General features: G+C 42.8%; 1 protein-coding gene across 1 annotated transcript in view; it reads left to right on the top strand.

Annotated features, from left to right (window-relative positions):
- PTPRG (protein tyrosine phosphatase receptor type G) overlaps nt 1-12,436 on the top strand; it is a 370,232-nt gene that overhangs the window by 183,157 nt on the left and 174,639 nt on the right. Inside the window, exon 3 of the mRNA XM_015875220.2 lies at nt 10,437-10,616. Coding sequence (XP_015730706.1) covers nt 10,437-10,616 — 180 coding nt within the window. The remainder of the gene's footprint in view (nt 1-10,436; nt 10,617-12,436) is intronic.

A 12,436-nucleotide genomic window follows, 5' to 3' on the forward strand; every position in this document is an offset into this window, starting at 1 on the left:
TCAGGGAGATTTCACTGTCATTGCGCTCTAGGCTTACAGTAGCAAAATCCTTCTCTTTATTTCATGTAGAAGTGGAAATGCATTGTTCTTCTGTACTTGCAGATGCCAGTAGCCTCAGTAGTGCTGCACTGAAGTGATTCTCCCCTTCGCTTTGTTTCCTATTGCCCCCTTTTTTCCTCCTGTACCTTATGGATCTTCTGTCTGTCTTTGTTATGTGACACTTTCCCAAGGACCAATCATGTTGATCTCCACGCTCATCAGTGATCGCCTTTTACAGCCTGCCAGTTTTAATCCCTAAAGAAGCTTCCTACACGTTGAACAAAATCGGTAGAAGTGATATATTTCCTCAGCACTTGAGGAGCTGCTGTCGGTGCGGGCGGCGTGCGGCATGTTAGTGCTGTATCAGAAAGAGCAGCGTTTCTCCTAAGTAGTGCTTTGCTATAAAGTTCATTTGACTGAAAATATTTTGCATGCTTAACTACCTGCTGGTGAATTTTTCTATGCCAAGTAACGTGTCAGGAGCTAGCGGAGCATAGTAAGTTAATTACTTGTGTGCACACTGTGAAGGAAAAGCAAACAGCAAGGCACTAGTGATACGAAGAATGAGACTTCATTTCAGTCGCCAGAGATTGTGTTGTTAATGAATCCCTCAATCAGCAGGGAATTGGTAATGTAGATAAGACCAGGTATGGCTGTGTAGTGATAGGAAGATTAGTCTCTCAACCAAAACATTGTTTTTAGGGAGGGTTTGCTAATATTAAATAGTTTTTTCAGAAGCACCAGTGAGATAGAATAACAGCCTGAATAATTATGGCTGTCTTGAAAAGACACGATGATGATGATCTCCTAATGTGCTCTGCAAACACCATATAAATCCAATATCTTACAGATTTCACAGCTAAGTGATGCACTCCAAATTCCATTTTATGGTATGTGCCACCATGGGCTGTCCAAGTGCTGCTGTGAGTAAACAGGGCAGGGTTGGGCTGAACGGAGCAGGGAGTGATGCATGGGGGCTGGGAGCATCCTGGGGCTGAGAGTGGTGGGTGATGGAAAAGCCTTTGGGTGACCTTCCCTAAAGGGATGCTGTCTGGTCGTGCAGTGCTGGAGGAAAGCACACTTATCCCAGCTATTTAACATAACATATGGGAAATGGTGGGTACAGAAACAAAAATGAGAAGAAATGGTAATAAACTGTTCTCTGCCTTAGCAGGCAGCCCTGCTGCTGTAAGTAGAGTACCTCGAGCTGGATGTTAGGGCTGCTTATTGTCTTCATATTTATTCTCACTCCTGATGCTCTTAAATTAATGGTAGAAACATAGACTGAATGTTAATGGTGGCTGAGGGCAGGGTTCATGATGTGTTGTTAAGTAAAAGCTGGCTATCTCCCAGAACCTCTTCCGAGAGCTGTTTTACTGGTGCATATTAGTGAAAGGGACAGCTGGATTGAGAAGCCTCTACTAAAAGGGATGCCATTAGCAACTTGGTTGGTCGAAAGTTGATTTTCACCCAGGAAGGGAAAAAAAAGAAAAGGAAGATGTTTGTCAAAGCATAATGAATGATTTCAGGGGCCGCAGTGCTGCCTGTGATACAATTAAACAGTGCAGTCCTCCTGCAGCTGCTGTCCTTGGGTCATGCAAGGACCAACAGGGGATACTGGAAAGCCAAAGGTGACATGTCTTTCAGCAGTGGGTAATTTTACCTTCCTGACTTTGTTAGGACTTTTTTTTTTTAAATGTGAATTTTAAACTAGAACCGAAGCAACAAGTGGAAATCATTTCAATAGCCGGTTTCTTTTGAAATCAGGAGTACTTCCACTCCACCAGTGCCTCTGGATAGGCTTTATTGATACCAGCCCTCCCTCCCTTTATACCTTTTCTATATTGTTCTGTGCTCTCTGTGGGTGTTTTATTAACCAGCATCCTGCAAAAGTTCAATAAAAATATACAGTTCTTTTCCTCGCTTTTCTCCTTCTGTATTTTTTCTGTGCTGGCTCTCAGAGACAGAGCTCTGGGGAAGGCTCCTTTGGTTGGTTAGGAGGAACAGATGGGAATCAAGAAAAGGTACAGTCTGTTCCCATACCTACCTAAATTGGAGGTAATTAAGTTACAGTGAGGCATCATTTACGTTAGCAGTTTCTTTGGTGAGATCAAGGCTATTAAGGGTACATGTGAGAAGTAGTAGGATTTCAAGTGTGTGATGCTTTGAGAAGTAATTGGAACTGCATCTTTCCCAAGTGCAATGCAGGCAGCCTGGTGCTGGGGTCTGCAGCGGGACAGTTGAGTCTCACACAGTTACTGTGCTTTTTTTGTTTGTTTTGTTCTCATTTCTGCAGCTCTTCCCAAGTTCTGAGCTGTCCTTGCTCTGATGAGACAGGTGAACTTCTCCCTTTTTAAGGGGAAGGAATGAAGTGGAGCGTGTTGCTCCTGGTGGTAGGAAGGAGACAAAGAAGCAAGATGGGAATTTGAGATTTCCTGACTTAAATGTCACAGCTTATTACTGTCACTGTCATTCAGCATCCATCTCCTGAGCTGTTGGGCTTGGCAGTGCAGGAGCAGTGATGTTTGAGTGGGACGTAAGGAAGGCTCTCAAACAAGCCATGGTCCCTGGCTTTAAGAAAACTTGCTGCCAGGAAGAGGTTCCTTAGCACTGTGTTTTGTGCTGGGTGCTCCTCGTGCCTCCTTCCTGCAGCCCAAGGTCTGCCTGCAAGTGGGAATGCACAGCACAGCAAGCCACCTGCTGGCAGGGGATGCTGCTCCGTGCCAAATTTGGGCCTTTTTTCCCCAAATTCTTCTTGAAGCTTCCCATCACACAGCTCTAGGGTGGGGAAGGTTCCTGCCCAGTGTCTTTCTCTCATTTCCTCTACTTTATTTTCTCAGAGCTTTTCCTGTGCCATGCTTTCCTCTTGGAGTAGCCCAGATGGAACCACCACTTAGATCAACATCAGATGTGCTTGTGTTCATTCTTGATCTATTTAATTCCATTAAACACCAGGTTTATTTCTCCTTTTACCTTTTGCTATTTGGAAGAGCTGGCAGCGTAGGGATGTAAAGTGTGTGCTGCTGGGTTTTCCAGCTAAGGAGGAGAAGAGAGGTTGTTACTCAGCAGGTTCAGGCAGCCCGGGAGGAAGTTATTGCTTTGAAGCCTAAGGTGCTGCACGTTGGGCTGCTGCCCCTCACCTTACATTGATCAGCTGCAAGGTTCGGAGGCAGGAGTTGCATGTTACATGGAGAAGTGGGGCCCTTCCTTCCTGCCATTCTGGGGCACTGCAGCAATACAAGCATTTCTGCTGTCAGTGATCATCACACAGCTATTGCTCTGTAAGGAGCACAGAGAGAAAGGTGACCTGTCCAAGGCACCCACTGCAGAAACATGGCCTCATCCCAGCAGCACCAACTGCTGTCGCCGAGCGGCTGCATTGATTCACAGTGCATCTTCGTTCAGGGATTTCCATCAGTATTTATACTTCTTTAGGTTATATTTACGAAAAAATCTATTTTTATGTCTGCCTGTAGCCTTTGTGGGGTTTTACTCAACTGGTGTAGGGACGGGGGAAAGTTAATTTACAGCGTCTTCATAAAAATTAATCCTCTGTTTTCTCCTTATAACGTTAGTTATCACCTCGTTTATTACATACGTCTCAGGGGTAAGCAGCTTTAACAAGGCCGCAGACAGTTACGAAATGAATGGTGTGAGATGTCAGATACATTTATTAAAAATGAAAATTAGGAAAAGCAGAGTGTGTAGATGTATATTGTCTCAGTCACCTGCCACCAGCAGGCACCTCCTATACCAGAGCTTATCCTCCCGCTCCAGGACTTCTGCGTATTAATTTCATTGATATTGTTATGCTCTGTGCTCACTATAACATAAACATTTGTGAAGTGTAACTTACGGAACTCAGCAGCTCATTAGCAGTGTCTGTCAAGGGTTTGTTAACCAACACATGTTAAAATACCCCAAACTATTTTGCTAGCACAGCTGAACTTCGTACTGCTTCCACTTTTGTGTGGAGGGAAATTATTCACATCACAACTGCAAACCCTAATGTCTGTGGAGGAATCTTGCTTTTAGTCATTACGCTTTCTCCAGTTGATTGGGAGCTTCCTGCAGCATTTGTTATAAGGTCCCGGGGTTTCCTGCTGTTGGGCCTTCATCATATGCTGTGCCGCCAGCAGGCTGAGAGGGATGGTGGGAGCTTCATGCAACATTCATGGCAGCCTCACTTTGCTGGGAAACAAAATTAGGATCCAGAAAGTATGTATATATATGTGCGGAGGTGCCTGTGAAAAGCCCAGTGTGACTGTGTGATACAGGTGTTCTCATACACGCAGTGGTTTTGAAGACGTACACTAAAACTGTTTGCCAAAGATAATTAAGGGTTAGAAGGTTTAATTAAAGAATCCAGCAATAACTGGAGCATCTGTGGGCATTTAGAAAAACGAGCACCTCTCTCTCTTTGGGTTTTAGAGTTGCAGACGTTATAGGGCAGTTTATTTTAGGAGCACTGTTTAAAGCCTTTCTTTTTCTTTGCATCTGCCACATTTTGGCAGTCAGACAGTATCCCTGATACAATCCGTTCTGAAGACGAGCTTCGCTTTTGAAGCCCATGGCTGGATGTTCCTGTAGGTGTGGTGGCACCGGTGCAGAAAGCAGAAGCGGGGCTACAGCTTCTGATGTTGCTGCTAGCATTGCTCAAAGGTTATCTAAATCCAAACCCTTTTTGTTCTGTCTTCCTGCATTTGTGTACGTTCCAACAACTGCCGGTTAAGATATCCCTTATCAGGAATTGTTCTTGGAGAAATTTTTTCAGCTTCTTTCAGTTCTCCAAAATCCTGTCCTTGGCTGCTTGCAGCACTGCCCTGCCTTGCATGCTCCATCCTGTGCTGTGTTTGCAGGCTGTGTGATGCTTACACCTGTCTGGGCCTCAGCGAGCTCCTCAGGACCTTGCTCTCTGAATTCAGGCTCATTTTTCAAGCAGTAATTGGAATTTTCTGCAAGCACGAGTGCCTGATGTTAAACAGAGTGATGACAGAGAGTAATAAAATGAAAAACCCTTTTCCCTCAGGGTAGGAAATCCTGAAATCTTTGTTCAAAACAGCACTGTGAACTCTAACTACGTGCTCTTTTGCCATCTCTTTGAGTTTGGTACACCATCATTTTACAGCAACTTTTCCCCCTAATAGAATGATTCAGCAGCTTGATTGCTTTCTCTGCAATGTGAAGGCCCCTAGATGGTGCCCCTGATTTTTATACCTTTACCCCTGCGGCCTCATGGTAAGTTACTCAGCCAGAGCCCAGTCAGTCATTCAAATAATTATTTCCTTCCTTATATCTATATACCTCCTGTAGGCTTCATCCTGCAGGATTCTCTTTATTTCCTCTTCCTTGGAGGAAGCTGGAGGTCGTGGCATGATGGGAGGCTGCCTGGGCTCTGCTGTGCCTGCTCAAGTGGTGGAATCGATAGGTATAGATATAAGGATATAAGCCTTTCCACCGTGCCGTTTTCCTTATGGTTCTCTGCATATCTGCCTTGCAGGTAACTGCTGATGAATGATCTCATGCGTTAAGCTGATGGGATAAGATGCCCTCTTGAAGTTACAAAGCTAATTTGTCTTAATCACAGAAGTGTGAGGGATTTGGGTTGCTTTGCAATGATGGATGCCATTTTCATTCAAACATAAGGAGTGTAAAGGTATCAACTACATTTGTCTGATAGAGTTTTGTTTTTTAAGGAAGGTCGATTTAAAAAAAAATGGATATAAAAAAAAAGATAAGACCAGCTCTTTTCATGCTAGACATGAAGTTTAAAGTCTCATTTCTATGGAAGTGTTAAAAATAAGTAAAATTAAGAAAAAGGAGTGTTCATTTTTCTTCCTTTTTCCAATGAATGATCCAAATCTGATTACTCATAAATAGATAATGTCTGTCAAACTACATCTGGATGTTGGTATCTGTTACACATCAGTCTGCATCCATATAGCTGATCCATTAACTGGAAGTGATTTAACATTAGGAAAATGCCAGTGGTTATGATAAGAGATCGCTTAAACAAAAGATTTGTGGAGGAAAAAATCCAGAAGTTTTTATAAAAGCTTTAATTAGATTTTAGTATAAAAATTATTTTAATGGGTTTTCTTTAATGAAGACTGCTCATTGTTTAGGTTGTACAGCAACAGGAAGGAAAAAAGGGATCTTGGGTTCTATTTAAAGAGCAGCCTGTGAATTAAAAAGCTATTAAAGATTCTGCAGTCATTTAGGGAATGATTTTGCATGAGAAAAGATTGCTGAATCCTAGGGAGCATCGTGTTGCTTTGGACGAGGCTGGGCGATGATCTCCATGCTGTCAGCAGTATGCCCAGCTCTGGGATGGGCAATGCCATGGCCATCTCTGCTTGCATGTTGTCCCCACGTGTTGTGTGTTAACGCTGGTGAGGTCTCCTCTCTTGTTTGGGTTTTGAAAACTGAGTTATTTGTCAACTGTCCAAAGGTCGATTCAAATTCATTCCAAATTTTATTTGATTAAAGCCATTTTTGCTCATGGTTGGAAAAATGAAATGCAAACAGCCGTAAGTTACTCTGTCTCAGATGGCTAAATGTCACGCACGGAATGAAAGGGCTTTTTTGCTAGGTTTAAGTGAAACAGAGTCTTTATTTAGTGTCATGCTTTAATTTATTTATTTAAAAGCATTTATTTAAAGTTCTGAAAAACAAAGAATCCAATAAAGCAAGACAGGTGCAACTGCAAATGATTAATGATATAATTCTCAGTACTTTATAAAGTGTCTAACACTGAGGAGATTTATACAGTGCAGAATGGCAATTGTGCTTTGATGGAAGGAATAGGTAATCAATACCTGCAAGCTTAGAAAAAGTGTTCTATTTCCTCCTCTAATGATATAGGGTTTTTTGCAAGGCAAGGATGTCTGGAGCATGAGACACTTGGAAGAAGAATTAATTTGAAATCTGTAGTGGAAGATCAGTTTCAATTAAAACTGCACTTGAATGTCCATGAAAAAAAGCAGGCAGTTAGGCTTAAGCCTGATGGCTACCAGCAGCAAATGAATCCCACTGCACTCTTCCTGATTAAGTTTTGTTGCGGTTATTTTCTCTGGGTAGGAGATAGAGTTTATTTACTTTGGTCTCGAACTCAAAACTAAAAATGTCCCTTTTTTCTGGCCTCCCCAGCTCTGCCTCATCCCACTAATTGTTGGAGCTGGGCCGCTGAGGTTGTGGCCTCTATTTCTGCCTACCATCGCTGCCATTACCGTGTGGGTCATATTGCATGTAAAGCTTTGCATATCTAAAAGTTCTGAAAGACATTAATGAAAAATGCGGCCATTTCTACATCCTGTGCTGATTTTAACTAGCAGGTCTTGAACCTCTAAATCAGAGCTTAGCCTTGTGGCTGTAATTTGGGATGTCAGGACTTGGAGTCACAGCTGCAGTGCTTGGTTGGGGTTCTGAATTGCTGAGTTTCATTGCATTCGATTTTCCTTTAATAATGCAGCACCAGTATGGAAACATTTTATGCATGGAAACGAATGCTATCACATGAGGATAGCAGATAGCACCAGGCTTTTGGGGGTAAAATATAGATTTAGAACCAAGTGAAGCTACTGTATTTATAGAAAAGAGATGTATTGCTGTACTAAACTAATTCCAACAAGTTAAATTGGAAAAAGAAGACTGTGTTCTGTTGGGGTTTTTTTCTTTTTTCAAGTGATAAAAAGATTGGGAAAAGAACTGGGAAAAGAAGAAGATGTGTTTGTTGAGGGTTTTTTAAGTGATGCAAAGACATAAAAGCTTTTAGAAGTCAGTGCTGGGAAAAACTACATCTCAGCAAGAGTCAGTGCAGGTACCTAAGTCACTTGAGGTTTTAACTCGTTGCGGTGCTTTGTTTGCTTGTTTACCCTTATGGCTTATTTTATTCATTTTGACAAGACAGTTTTCGCTGCAAATTGGTTGAGAGCTGGCTACACTGTAGAGAGAAAAAAGAAAGCCTTTGTGGCGAGATGCGTGGAGGTAACCCTACAATCCCTGTTAAAATAAGTTGGCTTATTCAAAATTACAATCTCCCCGTTGACTGAAGGGTCACCGAAATGCTTACAGGAATGTGAGTGCTCAGCTTGCTTTGAAAGCACAGCTGAAACCACTGCGATAGCCTCTGTGAGCAGAGTGCTTTTGAAAGGCTCACCCTATGTTTATAACAAAGCCAAAAATGAGAGCTGGCAGGTTTGATGATTTGAGGCCCTACTGAACATTTTACAGCAAATTCCTAAATTTCATGGAATAAATGCACGGTTGTGTGGAAAGTAAATCTGAATTGCCAGTTAATTCACTGCAAAACAATTGCTAAGAGCATTCTGATTCAGGAGGAAAAAAAATGACGACAAGTGGAACGCATTTAGTTTTCCCCACGTAGGGCTTTTAATTTTGTTCTCCTTAGTTGCGGTACATTGGGAAATTAACTGAAAGTGGATTTTGCTGACAATACAAGTTGAACAATGAGATAAATGAAACTGAGCTTTTTTTAACCTGGGCAAACGATGTGAGTGATTTTTAAAGGGTGTTGCAATTTTGCTTAAATTGTAGTTGAAAATAAAGCACTTCCGTGTCGTTTTGGTTCCCATTCAGCATTTGCATGTGGTGGGTGCTGCACAACAGCTTGTTCCTGACTGACTGTCCTGCAGCAGCACAAAGGAAAGTGGGAAAAGTCATCTCACACCCAGACACGCATTGGAACCCTGTGCCAATGGGGCTGGCCTTTACAACTGGGATTGGATGGCACTAACTGAGATTGCATGTTTCTCATGTTCAGAGGTGCATAGCAGGTGTGGCATGTGTGGGCCTGGCGGAGCAGGGGTCAGCTCTGCCCTGTAACTTGGCTGTGGTGGATGAGGGAAATCTCTTCCCTCCCATCATCCATTTCCCTGTCTTTGCATGAGAATAATGGAGGCCTGCTGCAAGGCTCTTCAGGAACTGTAAAGTGAGGAGTGCTTTGCAGGAACTGCATGCTGCTATTTCAGGAGCTTAAACCGCTGTTTGCACTCCCAGGAACATAATCTCTTAGTCTCTGTTAATACAATCTAAGAGTTGGAGTGGGAGGTCATAAGAAAAACATGAAATTCACTGGAGATCCTCCTCTGTGTGCAGAGGTTCCTGGTGTTGTATTGCATCTGGAGCTGGTGTGTGCTGGGAATGGCAAGGTCTTTGTCTGAAACCTTTTCCTTCCACTTGTTATTTTTATTGACTGTTCTTGCTGGAAAGCTATAGAATGGGCAGAGTGAGTGTGGGTGGTGGCAGGCAGCTTCTGCAGGCTGAGCAGTGCATGGTGCCGCTGGCTCTTGTAGTGCTGTGCCACTCTGTGATGGATCACTGCCTTCCTTCCCATGGCTGCAGGGCCAAGGCAACCCCAATGCAGAGTTTAGCTGAACAGGGCTTAGGGACCAAGAGAGATGGGGGTTAGGGACCAAGATTAACACACACCAAGAAATGATATGAGGCAGGTGAAAGCTCCAGAACAGGGATAGGAGCTCTGCACCTCCTGTCACTGTGAGTTGGCTGTACAGATGTGACAACAGCCACTTCAGAAACCACTTAGAAACACTTCAGTGCATGATGCTGAGTGCATCAGGACCCGCCATACACCTGGTGTGGTGGGGAAAGAGGCTGCTCTGACATCGCTCCTCAGAGCTGCAGCTCTTCCCTTGCTGTCCTCTATGGCAGCCAGCGATGGGCTCACCAGTACAGATGCACATATTGCTTTTCAGACCTTAAACTCCTCCCAGCTAATAAGTAATACAGAAAAGTTGTGTGAGAGGAGCACCAGAAAGTGACAGCATTTTCCTGGCAGATCACTGTTGTCTTTACTTCCTCCAACAAGAGATGTCTTTTTATCCTTTGCTGTTTTCTTCAAATTTATTGATATCCTATTTGTTAAATTCTTTATTTTCATTTTTTTTCTGGCCTTAAAACCTCCCAAAGAAATGAGATCATTAATAAAGATCATATTATCTCATTAGAGCACTGTAAAAGAGCAAGTTAATGCCTAACTGGTACATTGTGTATCTCTTCTAAGAAGGTAAATGCATACTCATATATCATGGCTGAAGCTTTAGGAAAGTTCCTGTAAACCCATGCTAATTCGTAACATACGCATGAGAGGAACTTGGGGATTGCAGACAGTTTTATAGGATAGTAATTAAAAAAGAAAAGAGGTATTGTTTGTTACTGCCAGAGGCAAATTGGAGTGCTGCATGAAGCTAATGGTTTTTGATCTCTTCATAAGTTTACAAGTCTTAACCTCTTTCAGATGCACGATGTGTAACAGCAGTGATGTCACCTGGGGAGTCTAACAGTTCATCCTCTTACTTAAGTGTTATCCAGGATTAAGGAGCCACGGGAATGTTAATTTCATTTGCCTTTGTTAACAGGTACCTATGGTCCCGAGCACTGGGTTACTTCCAGCGAGAAGTGTGGAGGGTCCCACCAGTCTCCCATAGACATCGTGGACCATCAGGCTCATGTTGGAGATGAGTATCAGGAACTGCAGCTCGATGGTTTTGACAATGAATCTTCTAACAAGACATGGATGAAAAACACGGGAAAAACGGGTATGTTCTCTTCTGTTTGTCTCCATAGCCCGCCTGCAGTCAATTAAAAATTCAAGCCATGTTCCACCCTCCTCCTCTTTCATTGTTCTCTTATTTGGGGTTTGCAATTTAAAACAAAACATAATTTTCCAGCAGCTGCCTCCTATCCCTGCCTTTGCATTCTGTGCAAAGCGACTTCTGCAGATTGATTTTAGGGTTCATTTTTTAAGTTTTTTTTTTGTGTGTGTGTGTGGTTTTTTTTCAGTTCCTGGTATAAAATAATTCTCTTGGTACTGAGTGGTTCCTCAGAATAAAAGGCTGTCTGAGAGCTTCAAGGTGTAACCTTGAGTTATCAGCTTTGGGAGGCTGAAGCATCTAATCCAAAGGAACGCTGAGATGCAAGGCTCAGACTTTGTAGGAAAGGGGAAGTTTTAGTGATCGGAAGGTTTTGGAGAAGAAAGAGTAATAAGCGCTCAGAGTAGCGGGAGCTTATTAAAGTGTTTCTGATATGATTATAGTGCTGTGTTCTTCACTGAACTGAATCCTCTTCTGCTCTGTCTGTTCTGGCTTCCAGAGAGAAGAACAGTGAGAATACTGCTTATTTTTACCCAAACAGTTCACCAAAAGGTCAAGGTTGATTTATATGCAAAGCTGCGTGCATTTGATTACTCTTTAATTCTAAAAATGTAAAAAGCAGAAATTATAAGGCCATCCTCTTCATTTGACAAGGTCAAATATTTTTAGGGAATTGGATTAAACCGCTAATTAATTCAATTTTATTTATTGGAAGTATATTTTTATCTTTATTAACATTTCGACATGCGTGTCTGGAGTGCTTTAGGTAACAGGTTCCTCATCAGAGGTTTGTGAGCAAACCCGGGGTATGGACCTGCTATGGTTTGCATGCAGCTGTGCCCACAGACCCATTGCCCCCATGGGTCTTTGGGTGTGAGCTACCAGGTGCTTTGGACACAGTTCCAGGGACTTAGAGTGAGGCATTGCCCCTCATCTGGGGAGGACACAGGCTGGGATCCTGCTTTCTTTCACCGCAGAGGAAATCTGGTTAATGTAAACCACTGATTTTTTAATGTATTACTAAGGGTTTTTTCCCCAGCTTTGCTTAGAAATGCTCCTGTTTGCTCTCAAATCCTGACTTTGTTGCCCTTTGTTGCACAATGAGGTTCAGGGGAGGCTGAATGCTGTGGAAATTTGGTGCTTAATTAATCTATTCATGTTATGTACCCTGCTCTTCTGGTCACAGAGCAGCATGTGTAGTTACCGGCAATAAACACAATTAGAAATACCAAGAAAAAACAATGGTGCTTTTATTCCAAGAGAAATGCTAATGCTATATGGTAAGTATAATGGGAACATATTGCTGCACGTATAATAGGAAACCATGCAGAACCAAAACGTGCCAGTGAATGTTCCAGTCTTAACGCAGTTGGCAATGAAAGCTGTATCTTCGATCTCCTCTGCTGGGTGATTTTAGCACTGCTCCTGTATTTGATTTCCTTGCCCATTGGGGTGTGGATTTTTGCTGACAGGTAGCTGCTTCCTTCACAGGGCAACAGTAGCTATCGTTGTTCTTGGGTAACTTACAGATTTTGCTGGTTAGGCAAAGACTCTCTTTGCCCTGCTGTCATCCCTCAGTCTTCTGCTGAGCTCTTAACTCCTCCCTTGATTTATCACATTCCATTCCCTTGGTTTGCTGACCTTTGGAAGAAACTTGTCAGGGATTACTTTGTAAGGTAGTAAGTGGTACAGCAGCAAACCAAGATGTTTTGGCCTATGGGTAGAACATAGAAGCAAGTTGTGCCGGTTGTGATGTGTGTTGGCAG

The sequence above is a fragment of the Coturnix japonica genome, chromosome 12 (genome assembly GCF_001577835.2).
Source record: "Coturnix japonica isolate 7356 chromosome 12, Coturnix japonica 2.1, whole genome shotgun sequence".
Classification (NCBI taxonomy): domain Eukaryota; kingdom Metazoa; phylum Chordata; class Aves; order Galliformes; family Phasianidae; genus Coturnix; species Coturnix japonica.